Source organism: Octopus bimaculoides, chromosome 3 (assembly GCF_046866305.1).
Source record: "Octopus bimaculoides isolate indiv1 chromosome 3, ASM4686630v1, whole genome shotgun sequence".
Taxonomy (NCBI): Eukaryota; Metazoa; Mollusca; class Cephalopoda; order Octopoda; family Octopodidae; genus Octopus; species Octopus bimaculoides.
In genome coordinates, this window is record NC_142930.1 from 134,284,242 (window position 1) to 134,309,256 (window position 25,015).

A 25,015-nucleotide genomic window follows, 5' to 3' on the forward strand; every position below is an offset into this window, starting at 1 on the left:
GACGACGACGATGATGATGATGATGATGATGATGATGATGATGATGATGATGACGACGACGACGACGACGACGACGACGACGACGACGACGACGACGAAAGTAGAAATCAACATTGGCTTATGGCACCATTATCATATTTTATAAAAAGAGAGAACTGTTTATAATTGCAAGGATACGAGCTTCTTATGATTAACAGTGTGAACGACCAGTGCTGACATTGGACTTTCCGTGGTGCCTCAGCTCGTGAAAGATCATTGAAAAGATTTCATTACTAAAACTTGAAAATTATAGATACTAAAATTATCAAGTTTTAGAATAATATTTACATTTAATTATTTCTATCATGAGTGGAAGTTACTGCGAAATACTCAAGCAGACGATGCAAGTTTTAAATGGTCACTTGAGCTGCCAGAAATACCAGCAAAACCCCCTTTTAATCCTATGTCACTCTCTTAGAAAGGACAGGGTAGACGATTATTTCTTTTATATTATTTAAATTATTTATATTTGATGGATATATTATTTCTTTGACGTTAGCAGTTTTGTGAATGACAGCTAAGGCGAAAAAACCTTATTATTACATTGATGTTTTTGTGTCTAGCGAATAGGTAGAGAGAATATTTGATAAGCCATTGGATAAATTCTGTTTATCGTTTAAAAGATTCTATCCAGGATGTTTGTATACGGAAATATAATATACTATACTAATATACTATACTAATGAAAGTTGTTTTGGTAATTTATAAAGAACCATCAACTGTTCAAAAGCTTATTTGCAAGTCTGGTCAGCTGTCTAAAGTTGAAATATTTGGAATATTTTCTAACCCTGAAGATGGAAAATGAAATCTAAACTTTTCAGTCCCTCATAGACAAATGAGATTGTTTCAGAATATGTTGAAGTGAGACATGTTTAGATCAGTGACTGCGGTAAGAGAAATGTTATCGGAAGTTCGTGCAAATGAACTATTCTATGCTAATGAACTATCGTGCAAATGAACTATTCTATGCTAATTAGATGGAATGCTAGAAGTGAGCAGTTAAACTAAGACGGATTATCTGATTAGACAGACCAACAGAAAATAAATAGTGAGCATTTAAAATGAAATTAAAACCAAGAAATTTTTCTTACCTATATTTATTTGTCAGAGGGATACATGCATACTTCCATTTATTACCTTGATTGCCTGATAAAGTTTTCATTAGAGTTTGTCTTGATTTACTTTTACTATAAATATTTAGTTTCCCCATTTCTCTTCCAGACATGTAATAGTAGAAACTAAGACTGTTAGCCGCAATAGTAAAGGTTTTTGTTTTCAAATACGTTTTTTGACCAGGAAAGCCCACTGCAGAGGCAAACATATATTTCCCTGTAAAATAAAAATTATAACATTAAAAATATAAATAACATATGTATGACAAATAACAAATATACATTTCTTTTATTCTTGTCAATATATTTACCAAAGTAAACCTTATCAACAAATAATTTCCTATTGGTTTTATTCAGATGGACCCACAAATAAAATTATTAAGTTACATCATATGTTTAGATTTTAGTACTTCCACTACAGTCATTTGTAAATGTAATGCTAATATCATTCATTCACAAAATCAATTTTAATCTTTTATTCATTTCCCTTTCTGGTAGCAGGGTTGTATAGTTGTTTCCCTTTTTCTTTCATATTTCTCGTGAGAAATAAAGGCAATTAATGTTCAACGTAAAATACGAAATGAAAGTTAAAATTTATTTAAAATAAGCGTACGATAAACGGTAGTGTTCGTGTACATCACGTTATTGAAAACTGAAGGATGACTTATACAAAGAATGTATTATTATGGTGCCTTAAATTAGCTAATGATAAAAAAATGGGTAAAATCACACACATCGCTTCGGTCATGAATGACCCTGGGATTGCATCTAAAAAGTTCCCCTTCGAAGCACAAGTCCGAACAAGGTGGTTTATGAAAGACCAACAGTCATCCGTGCATTCAGGCTTCACGCACGCCGCCAATGTTATCCAAGGGAAAGACAAAGGCTGATACAGCTTGGCACCAGTGACGTCGCAACTCATTTCTACAGCTGAGTGAACTGGAGCAATGTGAAATAAAGGGTTTTACTCAAAAACACATCACGCAGCCTGGTCAGGGAATCGAACTCACTACCCCATGATTATGTGCCTGACGCTCTAACTACTGAGCCATGCGCCTCCACTTTTAACTAATAATGGAAATATTGATTTCAGATTTTAGTAAAAAGTCAGCAATTTCGGGGAGGGGATTACCTCAACCCCACTATTCGATTGGTCGTTACTTTATGGACTCCGAGAGGATGAAAGGCAAATTCGACCTTGGTGGAATTTAAACTCAGACCGTAAAGACGGACGAAATGCCGCTAAGTATTTTGCCCAGCGTGCTAACGATTCTGCCAGTTAACCGCCTTAACTAATGATAGAAATATTATTATCCATGTAACTATACTGATACACAAATTTCAATGCTTGCGATGAGGGGACAAATAGTTGACTTGTGTATAAATTAAAACACTTTATTTAACTGAAATTTACTTTATCACATTATGTTTGGCATGGAACAGTAATTGCCTCTACTTCTGAGAACTTAGGGAAATAAATAAGTTATGTTTAGATTATTTAATAATTATATATATATAATTAGTGCCTTAGTGATTAGGATTAGTGTTATATATGTGGTTAAGTGGTTAGGGTATTCGGCTCTCGATCGGGATCTATTTTAAAACGGGGGCCACAATATTTTCTTAACGAAACACTTTGAAACTTGGAACACTGGTAGAATGTGTCATATAAAACATCTTTTTCTCTTAGTCTTCTTTAAAAAAAAAGAAATCCCTAAGTTATTCCATGTTAAAGTTGTCGTATTTCTGTAATTTCAACCAATCACTGACGTCCATTCAGCCGATATACATTAAGTGCCGACTACATAAACAAACGATTCTGAAACAATTCTATCGGTGATAAAATTATTATTTCCTTGTCAAAAAATGGCTGAAGCATATTGGCAGTAGCAGATAAATCTTTCTATTATAGGCTAACCCTAACCCTAACCCTAACCCTAACCCTACGGTTAGGGTTAGGGTAAAACAGCAAATTTAAAAAGAAAAAAGCAAATAAAACGAAGAAAAAAAAAGAAAATGAAAAAAGCAAATTTAAAATGAAAAAAGCAAATAAAACGAAGCTATGGAGATTAAATACGCTTTACACCGCTTAATCAGCCAAAGGTGTAAATATAAACAACTGAGTACTTGTCAGTGATTGGTTGAAATTATTGAAATAAGACAATTTTTTACATGAAATAAATTCGAATACAAAAATATTTTTCTGTTCTATAACACAAAATAGATAAGTATACGAAGTTTGAAAGTCTTTCGGTACCAAAATCACTACGTAAAACATTAATGAAAACTGTGGCCCCCGTTTTAAAATAGATCCCTCGATCGTAAAGTCATGAGTTCAGTTCCCGGCAACGCGTTGTGCCCCTGAGCAAAATACTTTATTTCACGTTGTTCTAGTTCACTCAACTGAAAAAAAAATGAGTAGTTCCTGTATTTCCAAGGGCCAGCCTTGTCACACTCTGTGTCACGCTGAATCTCCCTGATTACTACGTTGAGAGTAGTGTATGCGGAGTGCTCAGCCACGTGCACATTAATTTCACGAACAGGCTGTTCCGTTGACGTCGTGATTATCCAGAAGTGATGGGAAGAGACCAGGCGGTTTTACCCTTTGCCTCTCATCCGGTTTGTCACAATCTGTGACTCCTTTTCTCCCTCCCACACCCCTGATGCTGCAATAAAAGGAAGGATCACTGATTCCATAACCGAACAGAACAAAATCCTTAATTACCGGAGCTTATGAGTGAACTAATATCGTCCAACCTGTGATGTTTGAGACGTTTGGAAGGGCTGAGCTGCTAACAACAAAGTTCTTGTCATCGCTGGCTGTTCACCTTACCGAGGTGTCACGTGATGCCTGTGAGTGTGCCTGGCTGTTCCAACGTCTCAGTCTCGCCATTGTTCGCAGTAATGCCGCGAGCATGTTGGCTTGCTTTAGTAGGTCCCATTGAACCTTGTGATGTGCGACAAGTTGAAGCAGTTCGTGTTGAATTCATGCATTTCCTTTTCCTTTGTTGTTTTCCTTTTCCCCTTCTTTTTTCTCTTCTGTTTCCTTTCTTTGCTCATGTTTGTGCTGTCTTCGTTTCTGGATTTCTATTTTAATGTGGTTTTGTATTATATATGTATGATATACGTATTGTATATGTAATTACTAAATCGTCTAAACTAAGTTACGCTATTACTGAAGGAAAGAAAGAAAGAAAGAAACGGACAAAGACAGCAAACGACACAACGTGAATGATACGACAACAATATTAAAGGGATGAAAATAGTTCATTTCTTACATTGTTTATTATCAAACTAGCAGAACCCATGAATATTTCACAGAATGATAGGAGATATAAAAAACGTAGTTTAATTAAAAAAATACACTTTTCACTATCCAATTACCACCGCCTCCATCTCGACCACCACCAAAACCATCATCATCATCCCACTCTCTCCACCTCTCTTCTCTCTCTCCTCCTCTCTCTCCTCCTCTCTCTCCTCCTTTCTCTCCTCCTCTCTCTCCTCCTCTCTCTCCTCCTCTCTCTCCTCCTCTCTTCCTCTCTTCTCTCTCTCTTCCTCTCTTCTCTCTCTCCTCCTCCCTTCTCTCTCTCCTCCTCTCCTATCTCTCTCCTCCTCTGTCCTCTCTCCTCCTCTCTTCTCTCTCTCCCCCTCTCTCACGCTGCCCTTCTTTAACCTCACCATCAGAACATCACCCCTCTGCTAATATTATTCCATCATGGATGCTTCTCTCTCTCCTTCTTTTTCTCTCCCCGTCTATTTTCTTTCTCTTCCTCTCTCTCTCTCTCTCTCTCTCTCTTTTCCTCCCTCTGTCAGTCTCACTCATCGCCTTATCCTCTTTTTCTGTCTCCTTTCCTTTCTCGCTTTTCTTTGAACTAATCACGTGAAAGCCTTACAATTATATGCCCTCTACCTCACGTCATGCACGCTTCTCCCTCGCTCTTTTTCTCTCTCCCTATTTTCTTTCGCCCTCTTTTTCTCTAATCACGTGAAAGCGTTACCAACGGGCTAAGTAACGTAATGACAAGGAGAATTATTTTAAAATATGAACAGTCTGTTATACCTGTTGTTCTCTTCCATTACTAATTACGAGTAAACATACTGCCTGATCATATAGTAAAATAATTCCGCTGCACTCTGTCGTTTCTCTTTTATCGAATCACTAAATTATGGGGATGTAAACACAGCAACACCGTTTTTTAAGCTGTGGTGGAGGACACACACACACACACGCAAACACACGCAAAAACTCACACACACATGCAACCCCCCCCCCCCCACACACACAGTATATACATATTAATTCAATTTTGGGGGATTAATCTATATGCGGGCATTCTATTTCAGATAATGCAAAAATAACCTAATGAGTATCTGACAGTAAACTCTTGGTATCAGTTTGCATATCTCGAAATAATACTTAAAGGATGTCACCAAAATTACCAGCAGGGTATATAATATACTTTATTAATTTAGTTAATACCATTTTAGTACCAGCAAAAAAAAAAGGAAGATATGTATTTGAATTTTTCATGTTATATATCATATTTAAACTCAGACATTTTTATTCTGATGTTTAATCTTATATCTCACATTCTGTATTTGACATATACTTGATTTTACATGACTGATATATATATATACTAATTCATATTTATAATGTATAATTTATAAATTTTAATTCTTAATATTACAAAGTATAATTTTTATTCTTAATTTTTAATTCTTAATTTTTAATCTTTAGTGCTTAATTGTATTGCTTATTTTTAAAGGGATGTAAAATTAGATATATAATATTTTGAAATAGAACCTGAAGATGTGTTGTAATAATTGTTAATCTGACGATTGCATATATGTATTTATATATGTATATATATATATATATATATATATATATATATATATATATATATATATATATATATATATATATACATAGGTATACAGTTGTGTATATGTATATATATTGTAATCTTCCAATACTGAAACACGTGTAGTTCCTTCATATTTAATAAATATAAGTATTAACTAAAGTAGGATATAATTAAAGAAGTATATTATATACCCTGCTGGTAATTTTGGTTATATCCTTTAAGTATTATTTCGTGATGTGAAAACTGATACCATGAGTTTACTGTCAAGTATACTCATTAGGTTATGTTTGCATTATCTGAAATAGAATATCCGCATATCGATTAATCTACAAAGATTGAATTAATATTGACTTTTATCAGATACTTTGTATAATTATAGATAAACATATAAATATACGATAAATAAGACCCCAAAGTACGATATGCAGATGCATATAACGTATAGTATTAGGGAAAAGAACAAAGGTCTATGAACTCATCGATGAAAATCCATTATTATCCCTGATATTATTATTATTATTATTATTATTATTATATATATATATATATATATATATATATATATATATATATGTGTGTACACGACATGCTTCTTTCAGTTTCCATCTACCAAATGAACTCACAGGGCTTTGGTTAATCTGAGGCTATAGTAAAAGGCATTTTTCCAAGGTACCATGTATGGGAATGAACCCATAATCATGCGATTTGGCAGCAAATCGTTTACCACACACCCATACCTGCGTCTATGGACATCGACCTAAAATAGAATAATCTGATTTTGACCTTATTTTGATGCTGCAGTCATTGATATTTCTACTTGTTTCTTCATCTCTAATGAGCCAGCCTTTAGTTGCTCTTGTCGTTAATCCTCATACCTGCCCTTATACCCTAAAAAACATTCCTAGCGTGACCAACCCATCTTTTCTTTATTTACTGCACGATTCTGTCCCCTTCTTTTTGAAGTATACGATTGCTAACTTGCAAACTGGTCAGTTAGCTATCACTTATTGCTAACATGCAAATCAAGCATCTTATTCCCCTCTAAGGAACAGATATTCTACGTTTTATCTTATAGCATGTCTGATATCCAACTTCACTCCGAAACAGGTTATCTGTATGTATGTCGTTTCTTCTCTCCTTCTCTCTTACATCTCTTACGACTATTTAAGAAAAAACGATTTCCAGTTATTCTGGAGCAAAGTCTAACGTCCCGCTTCCATTTCTTTTTATCCACCAGCAGAACAAATCTTTTACTGACTACTAACATTGATTTCAAATTTAAGCACACGACCAGTAATTGCTGGGGAGGGTGCAAGTCGATTGCATCGACCCCAGTGCTTGATTGGTACTTATATTATCGACCCGGAAAGATGAAGGGCAAAGTAGACCTTGGTGGAATTTGTACTCAGAAGATAAAGACGGACGAAATGCCGCTAAACATTTTGTCCGCTATGTTAACTATTCTACCAGCTCGCCGCCCTAACTGACTGGTAATATTGATAGATTTTACACTTTGCCACAACAAAACGTTTATATTCATGACTATTACTTATGATTTTACCTATTACAATTACTAATGACTTTCACACACAGTCATTACTATTGTCGTTTGCCCGTAACTACTTCTAATACATTTTAACCACATTATTATCGGCTTTCACTCACTATCCCCAACGGCCACGTAAAGGCATTTTACTCACTAACGCTACTAATACCATTTACTTACTATAAATACTAATGTTTTAAACCGACTACAACTACTAATGTCTTTTACAATCTACCAACACAAATATGTTTTACTCACGCTTATTACTAATGTCTACTATCCAAAACCAATCCTAAAGTTTTCTTTTACCCATTAGCACTATTAAGTATGTGCGCCTTCTATGAACAGACACTTTCAAAGCATATTTCTAAAGAGGACTTGACAAATGTATATCTTTCTATAACACAACGACACAATCACTGTGCATATCAAAGAAACAATATTCTACCTCATCTTTTTAATCGTTAACAACTTGTGATTAATACCATCCATATTACAAGAAATTAACTGACGATCTCTCCCGGTTGTCTTACATAGCGTAACTTCTCTCATCACTCAATTAGTGTCTCTTTCTCCTAGTGCTCAGTCCTTATCTTCCGAATATGAACCACTTGAAATTTCCTACCTACCCACTTTCTGTCTATATGTATCAGCTTACAGCTTTTGAATCTGAATAAGAACTGCCTCAATCTGACCATGATCGGCACGGTACATAATGTATCAAGAATATCTTATCAAATAAGTTCGTAATAATTAACCTAAATTCTAAACAAGGAAAAACTATTATCATCCACAATATACCCAAGACAATAGACTTCTTTTGTTTTACATATGAATCTCAGCTGAAGATGATTGGTAAACTTACTGACTGAAGCATTGTGTCACGGACAAGAAAGGAAAATAATTACAAAGTAATATATCATATAAACGTCGAATAATTACCATATCTAGTTTTTGTTGAATGATCTGTTTTGGGTCGTCCTGCATCATTTGAGAATGAAGAAAGCGATCGTTTCCATACATAATCTGTACCATTGATTGCCACGCTACAATTATTGCTATCAAAGGAGCAATATGATTCAACAGCTGCAAAAAGTCAAATATTAAACATAATCCAATTTACTTATCCTTTAGGAAGAAATACAAAAAAAAAATTATTTTATTCATCTGTTTAAAAGCTAAATTATCCATATAAGAGGAATATTTAAAAGCGAAAATAGAATAAATTTATACACACACACACACACACACACACACACACACACACACACACACACACACACACACATATGCGTGTGTGCGTATGTATGTATGTATGTATGTATGTATTTATGTATGTATGCATGTATGTATGTATATATGTACTGGAGTAAGTGCAAAGACAAGCAAGTTACGCAAGACGATATAGAAAAAATTTTTAAATACATTCAATACCAATAATGTACATATGTATTTATATAAAAGCTCCCACTTACACAAAATATATCAGAAATTTAAGGAATTGAATAAGAGTTTTATGAGTCCAGCAGTTGTTTCCATTATTTTGGCCCACCAATCCCCTAGAAACACCTGTTAGACTTGTAAAACTCTCATTCAACCTTTTTAATTCCTCATATAATTTCTATTCTATGTAAGTCGGCCCTTTTATATGTATACATATGTATATTTTTTGTATTAAATGTATTTAATATTTTTTGTCTATTGACTTGCCTAACTTGCTTGTCCTTACATTTAATCCTCTACCTTCTCAAGTTCAAATCACTTGAGTACTGCAAAATGTATTCTATACAGAGAATACCTGTCTCGAATCTATTAATTGTATACATATTTTTGTTGTATTCAACTGACGTACCGGAGAATTGCATGTTTTACACACCCATTTGAAGGAATACTTTTCCTTATGCATATAGATACACAAGCATACAATACACACACGCACACACACACACAGATATACACACATATATGTAAATAGATACGTGTATATATATATATATATACATATGTATATATATATATATATATATATATATATATATATATATATATATATATATATATATATATATATATATATATATATATATATATATATACCTATATATACATTATATATATATGTGTGTGTGTACGTGTGTGTATATATATATATATTAGAAGGTTTGGAGGTGATGTACAGGTAACATAAATTAGAAAAAATAACGTATTCAGAGATATGGATGGTTGTACAGTTACAGATTTTCATTAATATGTCACATGTTTTTATAAATCATATATTAGCGCTTGCATCTATTCTAGTAGAATCTCCAGATTAAAATTGTCTTGAGGGGATTCGTCTCTTTTTATAGTATTATTGAGTACAGACTCAATAATACTATAAAAAGGGACGAATCCCCTAAAAAAAAATTTAATCTGGACATTCTACTAGAATAGATGCAAGCGCTATATATGATTTATAAAAACATGTGACATATTAATGAAAATCTGTAAATGTACAACCATCCAGATCTCTGATTACCTTATTTTTTCTAATATATATATATATATATATATATATATATATATATATATATATATATATATATATATATATATATATATATATATATATATATACTTGTGTATATAAAAGCGACCAGTAAGTGGTCTGTTAATATGCTAGAAAAAGATCACTTAAAAAATTCAAACTAAGACTTTTGAATTTTACTCTTTATAATGGATAGAATCACGTGCACGCTTTCACTGGTTGGAGACAACTACAACCAGATTCTGTTGGATTATAATAATATCGGCAATTTGTACTGATGATAAATAGATACTTTCATTAGAAAGTGTTGATTTTGAAACTATAGTCTACGGATAACCGAGGTATTTATAATTTTCACTGGTCTCACCCGCCTGTTTTTGCTCCGCTGAATCTTTCTTTGAGAATTTTTTAAGTGATCTTTTTCTAGCATATTAACAGACCACTTACTGGTCGATTTTATATGCACAAGTACTATAATCCTTTTAGGATCTCGGAAAATTTTTTTCTGAACCTTCTGATTCTTTTAATGTGCTAGTTTCCTGGTATTAAATTGATATTAATTAATATCGATTTTTTACCCTATTATGTTAATTATATATATATATATATATATATATATATATTAGGCCAAAGAATACTGAAGACGTCATAAACGTTATATGTGCTTTGTATGTCCATCTTTAACGTGCATTAGAAGAGTTAGTATACTTAGAAAGATTTGTGATAACAGAATTGTTAGAAATATCATTATACATCTAATATCCTTTCAATGCTGGTACCATATCTTTCATTGATATTCAGAAGTCGTTCTAATTAATATACATCACTTCGCTCTTGCTTTCATTTCGCAGAGTTGGTGCTATCGCCAGCATTCGGACCATACATTCAGTCTTTGTCTTAATTATTAAAATTTTTCCAAACACTGATCTACAGATTTTAGGGTCGAACATAGAACTCGATCACCATCAACTTTACAAGTTTGTGAAGGTCTTCAGAGTTCATGAGCACCTCCTCTACCCACTATCTATATACTATAATTAGAAAAAATAAACATTGTGTGTAGATCTACCTTGCAATCATAAATATAAACATGAGCAGTAGCATAGTGTAATTGCTGAGTGCTTTGTTGGCTTACATTGTCTAATTCCGTTATTCTGGTGGCAAAAGAGACAACTGTGATTAGGTAGGGTGCGGCATACTCCAACAGAAATTAGAACTATGACAATCACAGAGTTTCTCCGGATTTGTACAATAAAAATGTATAAAGGCTTATTGGAATGAGAGTGAAGATGTCAAAGTGAAGTGTTAATATCTGTACTCACGATTTGTCTTGCATCTCACAGAAAGCTTCTGAGAGCAATACGTATAAGTTGATAGATATGGGTTAGGACAACCCATTATGGAGTTCTCATCACCTCTGCATTCTTTTGCCTTCAAATAGGCTGGTATTTTCGAATAACTGCTTTTGTAATACGAATATCTGAAAGGTAAATATAACAATGCAATAATCCACATAGATTTACATATTCCATACTCTACAAATCAATGTAATGCTACTCTAGAACACGGTGTCATTTATGTTTGCATTTCTTTACAGTAACCCTCATAATGCTTTACCGAATACTAAGGTAATAATGGTCTCTGACATATGACATGAAAATAATTCTCGTATGTATATACGTAAATTTTATTGGCACCTCAAATTAGAAACATTTCTACAGACATTTTAGCCAACACCCTATGCTTTGACGAATGTAAACGACACGTCTATGTATGTATGTATGTATGTATGTATGTATGTATGTATGTATGTATGTATGTATGTATGTATGTATGTATGTATGTACGTATTGTGCTTGTCTCTCTGTATGTCTATGAATCGAACTAGCTCCCTAACTGTCTGCATGTCAATCTCTCTCTCTATATAGTTCATAGATGAGAATCATATATTCTCTGTATAGAATAGACTTCGTAGTGCTCAAGAGATTTAAATTTGAGCGGGTGTAGAAGTAAATGTACCTCGTTACATGCCTTAGTAATCTCCCTCATCCTTTGATCCAGTCAATTTTATTTCCCTCAAATAATGGCCGTTCTCCCTCTCTAGACTTCATACAAACTAACATAGTAGACTACCATTCACATACTACCTAAATCATCCTACTCTCTTCCTGCCACCTCGACTGCTATAACTCCCTACTAGCCTTTTTATTACACCTCACTTCTGAAATTAATTTTCTCCCCACTATTCCCTTTCTGAATACTTCCACAGTTCCTTCATCTCATACAATTATCTCTCCCAAAAACCATTCCATCCTTGAACGTCTTTCCTTCAACGTCTCAAATGTAAGATCTCTTCTCTGAAGACGAAGACTCGTCTCATCCTACGATGGAATCAGTCTACAAACGTTACTCTGGACCACTCCAGAAACAGCTGTTGGATTTGAAATACTTTTTTTTCAATCTCTTTAATTCTCTATATCATTTATATTCTGTGTAAGTAGGAATATCTTCTGCGCAAACATATATACATCTTTTGTATTCCATATTTCTAATATACTTTATATTTTGATCCGCCTAACTTGCTTATCCTCACACACACACACACACACACACACACACACACACACACACACACACACACACACACACACACACACACACACACACATATATATATATATATATATATATATATATATATATATATATATCAGTTGAATAAAGTGTTAGAAATGCATTTAACTGACAGTTAATTACATTTTGAAATCTGATGATTACTATGAACGTATGAAAGCGCTAATTGAACTTTATGAACATTACAAAATATTTTTTTAATGTTTAACACACTTCAACATTCTAAAAAATTTCTTTTTAGATACAACAATAAAAAATGGGAAGACCAGAGCATGTAACTTTATTCAACTGATATATTATTTCATACACATCTATACAAATACGGAATATATATATATAATATATATACACAGTAATACCTTACTTTACGAGAACCTGCTTTATGAGACTCCGGGTTTACGAGTTTTATTTGTTAAGCACAAAATCCAAGATCCAAGTGCAAAAGTGTCTACTACTATAACAAACGCTTCAGCGTGTTAGCGAGAAATTTATAGAGAACGAAAAAATTCTTCTAAGCAAACAACTCTAGACTTGTGTTTTGGAAGGAAATGTAATATAAGTCCGTCTTCAATAGTTTGTAAATCGACGATCGAGACTACAAGTGATGGTATGCGAGAGTCTAGTGCGAGTGAAAGTGATTCAGAAAACGATTATAATAATTATATCTTTTTTCTATAAATGATCATGACATTCTTTTTGCTTTGCATTAAATATTTTTTACATTCTACTGTTATTTCATTGCCATATATTTACGACTATTATGAATTATATATATATATATATATATATATATATTGAGAAAAAGAAGGCAGTCAGAATTTTGGATAATTCTTTATTAGCGCTTTCCTTCGTTTATCGACAAATCAAAATCAAAATGGACCATTCTTATTTTCTCTTGACGAGTTCGATAAATGAAGAAAAGCGCCAATAAAGAATTATCCAAATTATTCTGACGATTCAAAGCCACTTATCATTTACCATAGCTGAACACTACGTCATCAAGAGTTGTGCATAATATATTTTTATCTTATAATAGTGAGAAAAGATGCAAACGATTTTAATTGAGGAATGAATTAACGGTAATAAATCAAGCTTAATGAAATTAAAACAATTATTCAATAATACGTAGTATGTTTAACCTAATATTACTAATTATTGAAAACATAATTACAACTTCATATGATACCTACTTAATTTATAATCTTGGTAACATTTATATTATATTTTAATTGTATTTTCAGAACCATATAGGAATTTAATTGAGGAATGCATTAACGTTAAAAAATCAAGGTTACTAAAATTAAAACCCCACATCACCAATATGAAGGAAAAAAACAATACGGAAGAATGGGGAGCGAGAAGATCTTCAATGCTCATATGATGATGCAGAGAAACATCCTAGGGGCAAAGAAGCGCACGGCCAACAACTTCCAGACCACCAACAACGATATCACGGCACTGTATAAACTGCGAAAGGACCATAAGATGTCCACCGACCTAGTGACAGGACCACTGACAAGACCGGTCTGTGGAGTCAACATTACCAACAACTACCAGATCTCATGCTTCCTCTCAATGATCATATAGCCTCTAATAAAAATGTCTCCAGATGCGTGTGAAAGCAGAGAGGACCTTCTCAGCAGGATCAGTAAGTGCAACTATGTCCACGACCTGTCGGGATGCATAATAGGCAGTATGGACGTAGTGACTGTACACCTATTCATTGATGTTGGGTTTTGCTGTGGAGAAATGTGTGGAGGTGATCAGTGAGAGTGATGGGGAGTTCCGATATGTTGACACTGAAAAACTAGGCCTCCTCCTGAGACTAACATGGACACTGATTATAACCTCAATAACCCCACTATAACCTCTATGACCAAGAAGACCTTCAAAGAGAGATGAAACAAGTGAACCAGAGTTATACGGACCTCCGAAAATAATGATCAGGTTAAAAAGATGGTTGCACATGCGGCGGATACGAGTACCAAGACCATATTCAAAGGCGATATATTAAAGTTTTCTAACAAGATATACGCCCAAGAGGAAGGTGCAGCCATCAGTGTCACTATTGCTGACGATGAGGTTAACCTATTTATAGTATGGTTGGATATGAGACTTAAAGAGAAATTAGCAGAGAGCCCCATAAACCTAATCATGTGCCCCCGCTACGTCGATTATATCAACATAGTAGCCAGAGCACCCTTACAAGTGTCGGCCCTCTTTTTAGACGCAAAATATACTGTCATGTGACACTAACGCACGGAAGTACGAAAGGTTGTAAACTTAATCATGTGTTCGTTCTCTAGAAACACTTGACAGAAAACATTCAGAGCGATGATTGTTGTACTTGTTCAGTAAACAGTGTTAATCTTATCTTATGACGCCAAACGTTGTCACTTGATACTAGCACTCACACGTTGCAGAGAACCTACAAAGATTTGTAAGACCAGTCATGTGACTATCCTCTATCAAACAAATCCTTTTCAAAACATACTAATTTGAACCATGAACTCCTTATAAAACAGGGCAAACTTTAAACACTAGTCAGAAGCAAGACAGCTGCAACTTAAGTCACGTATTTCTATTTGAACTGTTTGAAAATCAGAAAGGAGGAGAAAGAAAACGAAAGGGGGCTCTCATCCTTTCTCTAATTCTTTTTTCTCTCCTTCACCGTTTTCTCTCTCTCTCTCTCTCTCTCTCTCTCTCTCTCTCTATGTCACCCTCTCTCTCCTTTACTCTCTCTCTGTCACCCTCTCTCTCCTTTACTCTCTCTCGTTGCTCAAACGTGACCATCGTCCATCTTTCTTTTCTTCACGTGATCATTTTTTTTTCCTTCAGTCTGTCCTACAGACCATACGCATTCATATCTGTCTCTTCTCTCTTTTCTCTTGTCAAAGACAATATTCCTCCAGCATTCGCTTCCTTATCTCGTCTGACCCTCCGTGTTTGTTTTCAATTGGTTTGTTGTATGCCTCCACTGTCCTGCTTTTGTTACCAACTTTGATTCTCCGCAAATCCCAAATTTTATTTTCGTTCGCGGGAGCAACTACCTTTCGGAGCCTCATGTTATCGTCAAATGCTCGAAATGAGGAGTAGATGGACAACCGTCAGCTGCAGCTGATGGAGGGTCGTACTTTATGTTACTTATCTTGTTTTCCATGTATTTATCTCGTTGTTTGAATACCCAATTTGTCTTCGTATTTCATGTTGTTTTCGTATTTCAAGTTGTTTACATTTATGACGTTCTGTACCCATATATGCGTATAATATATATATATATATATATATATATATATATATATATATATATATATATATATATATATATATATATATATATATATATATATATATATGTATGTATGTATGTATGTATGTATGTATACATATATATATATATATATATATATATATATATATATATATATGTGTGTGTGTGTGTGTATATATATATATATATATTACATACAAGAATAAGAGGAATGACCAGCAAATGAGGATTCCTGAATGCTAGAAATAGATGCCGAATCATCTAACCACGAAAAAGTATGTTCTCAGTGAAAAAAATATATATATATACATATATATATATATATATATATATATATATATATATATATATATATATATATATATATATATATATATATATATATATATATATATATATATATATATATATATATATTATGATTGGGAAACATGGAGTTGGCAACTGCAACAGCAACGGTCTGCTACTCCCCCACACCTGCGCAGAGCATGGCCTCCTAATCACCAAAACCATCTTTAACCTCCCCGCCCGCAACATAACGTCATGGATGCAAACTCACTCAAAGCACTGGCACCTCATCGACTACGTTATCATAAGGAAGAGGGACAGGCAAGACGTACGAGTTACGAAGACCATGTGTGGCACAGAATGCTGGACACACCACCGCCTTGTTGTATCCAAACTCAACCATAGAGTTCAGCTCAAGAGACGACCACAAAATAGGAAAGCACTAAAACGCTTGAACATCAGCAAGCTGAAGGATAGGGACGTCAAGCAGCTATTTACCGATACACTGGAGAAACGCTTGGACCCCATTATGCTCTGGGTGACGTTGTACGACACAGCCACGGTGAATTCATCGACAGGCTACTTCAAGTCCCTGTTGAAGAGTCAATGAACGTCGAACCAAATTTGGAGGAAATTCAGAAAGCATGCCACCTACTGTCCAGTGGCAAAGCACCTGGTCCGGACTCCATCCCAGCTGAAGTATTCAAAACAGGCGGTATGGCCTTGACCAGGAAAATTCACCAGCTGTTTCAGCTCATCTGGATGCACGAGACAGTGCCTCAAGACTTCAAGGACGCCACCATCATCCACCTCTACAAGCGAAATGGAAACCAACAGGTCTGCGACAATCATCGCGGAATTTCACTGCTGTCCATCACAGGCAAGATCCTGGCTAGAGTTTTGATCAACCGCCTCATTGTACACCAAGAGCAAGGTCTCCTACCTGAGAGCCAGTGTGGCTTCCGGAAAGAGTGTGGGACTATCGACATGGTATTTGCTGCTCGACAGCTGCAGGAGAAGTGTCAGGAGCAGAACGTCGACTTCTACTCCACCTACATCGACCTGACCAAGGCCTAGTAGTGAAGGTCTTTAGAGAATCTTGGCGAAGTATGGATGCCCCAGAAATTTCATCACCATCGTAAGACAACTACACGATGGCATGTTGGCAAGGGTACAGGACAACGGAGAGGCCTCTGATCCATTCCCTGTCTCCAACGGAGTGAAACAAGGATGTGTCCTTGCTCCCACCTTGTTCAGCCTTACGTTCTCAGCCAGGCTAACAGATGCTTTCAGGGACACAGACATAGGCATCGGCATCAAGTACCGGTCCGACGGTTCAGTCTTCAATCTCGAGAGGCTCAAAGCAAAAACCAAGGTTTCAATAGACACCGTCAACGACCTCCTGTTCGCCGAGGACTGCGTACTCAATGCTGCCACTGAGTCCAACATGCAGCACAGCGTTGACTTGTTCTCTGGCGCCTGCAACAACTTTGGCCTTACCATCAATGCAAAAAGACTGAGCTAATGTATCAGCCAACACCAACCAAGCCCTACGTTGAACCCAACATCACCATCAACGGGCAGCGACTGAACGCGGTGGACAAGTTCACCTACCTTGGTAGCACACTCTCTAGAAATGTTGTCGTCGATGACAAAATCATCGCCAGACTCGCCAAGGCAAGCGCTGCTTTCGGCAGGCTACGTAAGTCTGTCTGGAACAGGAGAGGGATCACCATCATGACAAAGATCAAGGTGTACCGGGCTGTCGTTCTCACAACACTGCTTTACGGCTACGAGTCCTGGACAATCTACCAGCGTCATGCCAGGAGGTTGAACCACTTTCATACAATATGCCTCAGAAAACTTCTCGGCATAAAGTGGCAGGACAAGATCCCAGACACCGAGGTACTAATACGTGCTAACCTGCCCAGCATCCATACCATCTTGATGCAATCTCAGCTTCGCTGGGCAGGGCACGTAGCTCGCATGTTAGATGATCGACTACTAAAAAGATTGCTCTTTGGCGAGCTGCAAAAGGGAAAGGGCTCACAAGGCGGCCAGAAGAAGCGCTTTAAGGATACACTGAAAGCCTCACTGAAAGTCTTCAACATGCAACTTGGGAGCAGTCTACTCTAGACAAAGAAAGGTGGCGATCAGCTGTCCACAAGGGTGCCAACACATGCGAGACAAATAGGATCGCTGCTGCAGAAGGCTGCAGACAAGCCAGCCGGGAAAATCAGAGCTAACAACCCTGTAGCAGGCGCTACCATTTCCTGTCCACACTGTCAAAGACTCTTTCGGGCGTAGATTGGCCTCACTAGCGGACTCACAAAACAAGCCCACCCCCACCGCAGGATGACTAGATGGCCTTCGTTGCATCGACGGACAAACTACACACACATCTATCTATCTATCTATCTATCTATCTATCTATCTATCTATCTATCTATCTATCTATCTATCTATCTATCTATCTATCTATCTATATATATATATATATATATATATATATATCACTCAAGAGACTCCTTACAAATGCAAAACTATACTGAATACATACAATACCAACAGTTAAAAAATGCAGACGACCCAATTGTGGTACATGCCCACACCTAAGTGAAGGCTCAGAATTCACATTCCAGCAAGGTCAAAAATTCTCAATCAAAACTAACATCACCTGTGCCTCCCACAACCTTATCTATGTCATAACCTGCTCAGGTTGTGGCCATAACTATGTAGGCCAAACGACCCTTCTTTGAGACGCAGAGTTACGTTGCATAAGGAACAGATTCGCTTCCCCCAGTACAAGAAAATTGCATTGAGTGGACATATTGACAGATGCGCAGGTGATAAAACGCCGAATTTCCTTATCTTCGCCCTGTACCAGTGGAAAGATTCAATTTCAGTGCAAGAACGACTAAATAAAGAGAACTTATTCATTCAAAACTATAAACCACACCTCAATATTCAAATCTGACAACCCTGAAAAACTATCCTAAGGAATCAGTTATCCCCCTTGACACCCATTACCTCCTTTGTTTCACTCTCTAAACCATTTCTTATTTTTCAAACAGCCAAGATAGCGAAACTTCTTTATCATGCGAATTAATATTTATATTCTAATGTCATAATTACGTTATAATATCACTATACAATGCCCCTTGAAAAGCTAATTTAAATAGCGAAAATCGGTTGGATTTTACAACACCCATATAATATGTATATATTTATATAAAAAAATATTAAACTATGTGAAAGGAAGGTATTTTTTTTCTTTCTTTACATATTTTCAACCTATATATATATATATAATAAGACCTTCTTGTATATGTAACTGTATGCTTTATTTTTACATTTGACACATGCATATAAGTGAACATATTTCCGAGTATATTTATATTTTATACTTTAGATTTTATACTTCCTATTTACTTATGTCTATGTTTTCTCGTATTATCCCGCTTCTGATTCATTGCTTCAAATCAATAGATAGTATGTATATCTTTCTAGTAAGTGAATTGAGTAGTTTTAATAGAAACCACGTAATAATTAAGTAAATAACGAAGTAGTATTAAACTTCTACATAATAGTAATCATACTTTTAATGTTTATAATGGATACATACACACCTTTTAGCTACATTGGTTATGATACATAATACACACACATACATGTATATATATATATATATATATATATATATATATATATATATACTTCCGGTTTCGTTGAAGAAGGACGCGTGTGTTTCGTTCTCCTGAATCAACCCAATAGAGATTGCACAAATCAACGATAAAACCTACTAAACTGACGAAAACATAGACCTTGTTATATAAGAACAGTCTACTGTAATATACTATTTAAAAAAAAACGTAATATATTTCTCTAAAAGTTAAATATATTACATTAAAGTCAGCGACACAAGCAAGTTATCGTCGAAAACTCACGTGGTTAGTTACAAGGGATTGCCGAAATCGACGGAAAATAAATGTGCTAAAGCTGACAAAAGGTAGTACTTGTTACTTCATAACGGTCTACCGTAATATATTGACTTAAAGAAAAAGTAATATATTACACTAAAAGTTTAATATAGTAAGTTTAAAGTCAGTGAAACAAGCTAAAACTATCGTCAATAACCGCGTGGTTACACGTCGTAATTATATTTGCAATCGGACGTAAGAAGCAAAAAAAGAATTGTTTTGGAAGAAAACTTCGTATAAGAACAAGGATTTGGAATTTTACCTCTTACGAATAAGTATCCTTTTCATTTGTTTATTTTCTTTTAACTTAGGCAACATTTGAGTTACAACATAATCTTGTTTACTTTACGAACAAGTATCCTTTTTATTTGTTTATTTTCTTTTAACTTAGGCAACATTTGAGTTACAACATAATCTTGTTTACTTTCTGAGAATTCTCATTTAACTTTTATTACAACGACCACTTAGCTCTGATTCTCTTTAAAAATAGAAACCTTTACGACCCCCCCCTTCTTTTCACTATCGTTTCGTTTCTTCTCTTCGCTTTATCTCTACAACTCTTTGAATTACAAATCCCATTTAGAATTACGAATTTTCATTTTTCATTTTTCGTTCTCCTACACATCTTCGTTACCTACTCCCACTCTTTTTCATAAGTACCGCTTCCTCTCTCTCTCTCTCCCTTTATCGCTTTACACCTATCTCTCTCCCTCTCTGTCTTCCATATCTTACTATTTTTCTCATCTCCCTCCCTCACTTTCATATCTTCCTCTTTCCATATCTCACTCCTTTTTCTCATCTCTCTCCTTCGCTTTCATATCTTCCTCTTTTCTCAGTCCTCTTCCCTTTCCATTGCATCTCACAACGCCTTCCTCTCCTTCTGTCACTTCAACCTCTCCCCCATACACTTTTCATTTCCCCCTCTTCTCAGTCCGTGTCTCCCTTCCTCTCACATCCTTCATCCTTTCTTGTTTCTTCCTCTTTCTCTTCCCATCCTCTCCCTCCCTCTGTCTCTCTTTTTCCCCTCCCATCCTCTGTCTCTCTTTCTCCGCCCATCCTCTGTCTCTCTTTCTCCCCATCCTCTGTCTCTCTTTCACCTCCCATCCTCTGTCTCTCTTTCTCCCCCCATCCTCTGTCTCTCTTTCTCCTCCCATCCACTGTCTCTCTTTCTCCTCCCGTCCTCTGTCTCTCTTTCTCCTCCCATCCTCTGTCTCTCTTTCTCTCCCCCTCCTCTACCTCCCTCAGTCTCTCTAACACCCCACACTCCCTCTCTTCGTCCTATCACCCTCTCTTTTTCCTTCATATCTCACTCTCTCTTTCCTTCATATATCTCTCTCTCTCTGTCCCTATTCCCCCCTCTGTGTTTCTTCTCTGCTTCCCGCTATCTTTCACTTCCTCTCTATCCTCTACTTCCCTTCTGGGCTTAAAAAACGAAGATGGCACCAAAGTGGGAAAAGAAAGAGTTAGATCTTCTGTTGCGAGCATGTGTGATTGCTAGTGGCGATCCCCCAAACAACATCATCACTGCTGAACTGAAGAATAATGGCTTTCACAGAACCACTGAACAGATAGAGTGGAAGAAGAATGAATTCCTCCGCTCGTATGCACTCATCAGACCACACATGGACACCCTAGATGTCATAATCAAAAACCATTGTGGAAAGGCTGATAAGGATGGAGAGGAGGAAAAGGAAAAGGAAAAAACACCCGGAAGTCTCTCTGACCCAGTGGCTCCTCAAAAGAATGGACCACCCACTCCTATGAACAAACAGGCAGAAAAGGATAGTGGAGCCAAGGAAGCAGCAAATAGAAGCCCCTCTGTGCCAGTGGTCCTACAAAGGAAAGGAGCCCTCACCCCAACAGATAACCAGTGGGAAACAGTACCCACAAGGGAAGGAAGAACAAAAAGTAGAAAATCCCAAGGTGGATCCAATGCCATCCAAGACACCAAAGGAAAGAAGAAATTTGGAAGGCACCCCAAAACTTGCAAATTTTACCTGCAAGGCAAATGTTGGCATGGGGAAGACGGCAAAAACTGCCGGTTTGCCCACCCGACACCTCACCAAAACTACAAAGGTTTAAAGGATAAAAGCTTCCCTGAGGAAAGACGACAGATGTCCCCAAGGAGAAAATTTAAGGACGTGCGCTCTTCAGAAATCTTACGCAACGCAGCAGCTGAGCAAGAGTCATTTTTGTGCATGGCGCAAAAGATTATGCAGCAGCTGACGTGGCTACGCCAAGCACAGACGAGGAACCTTGCCCCCCACTGCGCAAGACCACCACAGCCAACAGAAATGGGATGGCCTCCCCTAACTCCTGCGCAGGCATCACGCCAATATTTTTACTAAATATTGGGGGCCTGTTGCACTATAATAATAAAAGCAAAATTTCTTTCCTGAGAGACCTTGCTGCATGCAATCAAGCCCTATGCATAGCACTCGTGGAAACTCACCTCAGCCCTGATATAGAGGATGCAGAAGTACACGTGCCAAAATATGTCATAGTGCGAACAGACAGAAGGGAAAGGAGCCATGGTGGAGTTGCTGTATACATCCGTGACGACCTTACACCCCAGGTCTTACTGTCATACTCAAATTCGGTATGCGACACCTTAGTTGTATACATAAGACAACATAATATAGTCATATGCAATGCATATTGCCCATCGGATGCTCCAAACCACATAGGCAAATTTGAAGATTGCCTCACTAGAATTAAAGAAATCCTCATGAAACTGGAACACCATGTGACCATATTTCTTATGGGTGATTTCAACTTCCCCAACGTCAAATGGCCCGAAGGTCTCATACTCTCAGGAATGACTTATCGCAAGCAAGCACAGGTGGAATGCCTGCTCAACCTCACCAATGCCCTATTCATGGAGCAAACTGTTCTCAGACCAACTAGAGCGAATAACATTCTAGATCTCTGCTTCACGAACAATACGGACATCATTCATGATGTGAAAGTGACGCCGACATTAGTTTCGGATCACAACATAATAGAGCTGTCTATGTTTGGGCCAAAAGAACCCAGAGACATACAGCCTAAAGGAAGCACCCAAAATCTCTCCAATCTGAACTTCCACAAAGCGGACAAGAAATCGATTCAGAAAGAGATCCTCAGAGAGGATTGGCCAAAATGTCTCTCCACACCAGACATTGACATGAAACTAGAATGTTTCATGTCTACTGTGCAAGCCATAAGCCAGAAATATGTCCCAGAGCACAAGGCCAAAACAAATAGGAACAAGATTCCAAGGGAGAGGAAGATCCTCATGAGACGACGGACAAAAGTTGCAAATCGACTCAACCAGCATCCCAAGAATGGCCAAAGGTCCCGCCTAAAAACGACACTGATGGAGATCGAAAAAAGGCTGCAACAATCTTATGTGAAGGAGAGAGCAGACAAAGAAGCCTGGGTTATAAAAAACATTAAGTCAAACCCAAAGGCCTTCTTTCATTACGCAAAAGAAACAGCCTCAGTACGCTGCAAGAAAAGGATGGCTCCCTCACAGACAGTCCAACTAGGATCAGTGAGGTACTGAATGAGCAATTCAAAAGTGTCTTCACCACTCCATTGGAGCACAGACAAGTGAACAAACCAGTGGACTTCTTTGCTACCTCCCCTATAACCAGTGAGGCAGTTATGATGGAATACATCAACATTAGCGAAGAAGATGTACTACTAGCTATACATGAAGTGGACACAAACTCAACTGCTGGCCCTGATGGTTTACCAGCAATCCTCCTTAAATCGTGTAAGCATGCCCTGGCAAAACCCCTCCAGATCCTCTTCCAGAGCTTTCTCGCAAATGTAAGACTGCCAAGCAAGCTGAAGGAGGGAATAATATGCCCAATCTATAAAGGGGGAAGCAGAGCAGATGCCAAAAACTATAGGCCTATCTCTCTGACTTCACACATCAGCAAAGTCATGGAAAGGATAGTCAGAGGAAAACTAATCGCATTCCTTGAAGAAAATAAATTGCTGAGTGATACCCAACATGGCTTTCGACCAGGTAGGAGCTGCTTGACCCAGCTCTTACAACATTACGACTGGGTGTTGTGGCAGTTACTCAACAACTCAAATGTGGACGTAATATACCTTGATTTTGCAAAAGCTTTTGACAAAGTGGATCATGGTGTGATATGCCACAAACTGCGTGTGCCCGGATAGCCACTCTTGCAAGCTACGCAGACGATACAAAAGTCTCGCAGAAAATACAGAACTCCAGTGATGTTGCACACCTGCAGCAGGAATTGGACTCAGTTTACAGATGGGCTGAGGACAATAATATGCAGTTTAATGCTGAAAAATTCCAAGCCCTGCGCTACCAACGTCCAAAACTGAATATGAAACTCACAGAGTACACTGGTCCACAGGGAATTTCAATCCCAGAGCCTAAATCAGTGAGAGACCTGGGTATCGACATGAGTGATGATACCTCTTTCCAAGTGCACATTACCAGAATGGCAACAAAGTGCAGACGATTGGCTGGATGGATCCTGAGAACATCCAGAACCAGAGATAAGGAAACCATGATGATCCTCTGGAGGACATTCGTCCTCAGCCGCCTGGATTACTGCTCACAGCTGTGGTCACCCAGCAGTGTGAAATTAACAGCAGACCTTGAAGCAATCCAGAGGAGATTCACAAAGATTGTCTCTTTGCAACTGCTCAGCTACTGGGAAAGACTGAAACAGCTAAGACTCTACTCCCTGGAGAGAATGCGAGAGAGGTATGC

General features: G+C 36.9%; 1 protein-coding gene across 1 annotated transcript in view; it reads right to left on the minus strand.

The window, feature by feature from the left end:
• LOC106877396 (MAM and LDL-receptor class A domain-containing protein 1-like) overlaps positions 1 to 25,015 on the minus strand; it is a 144,733-nt gene that overhangs the window by 97,589 nt on the left and 22,129 nt on the right. Inside the window, exons 4-6 of the mRNA XM_089349700.1 lie at positions 11,421 to 11,578; positions 8,514 to 8,657; positions 1,131 to 1,368 (exon numbers count right to left, since the gene is read on the minus strand). Coding sequence (XP_089205826.1) covers positions 1,131 to 1,368; positions 8,514 to 8,657; positions 11,421 to 11,578 — 540 coding nt within the window. The remainder of the gene's footprint in view (positions 1 to 1,130; positions 1,369 to 8,513; positions 8,658 to 11,420; positions 11,579 to 25,015) is intronic.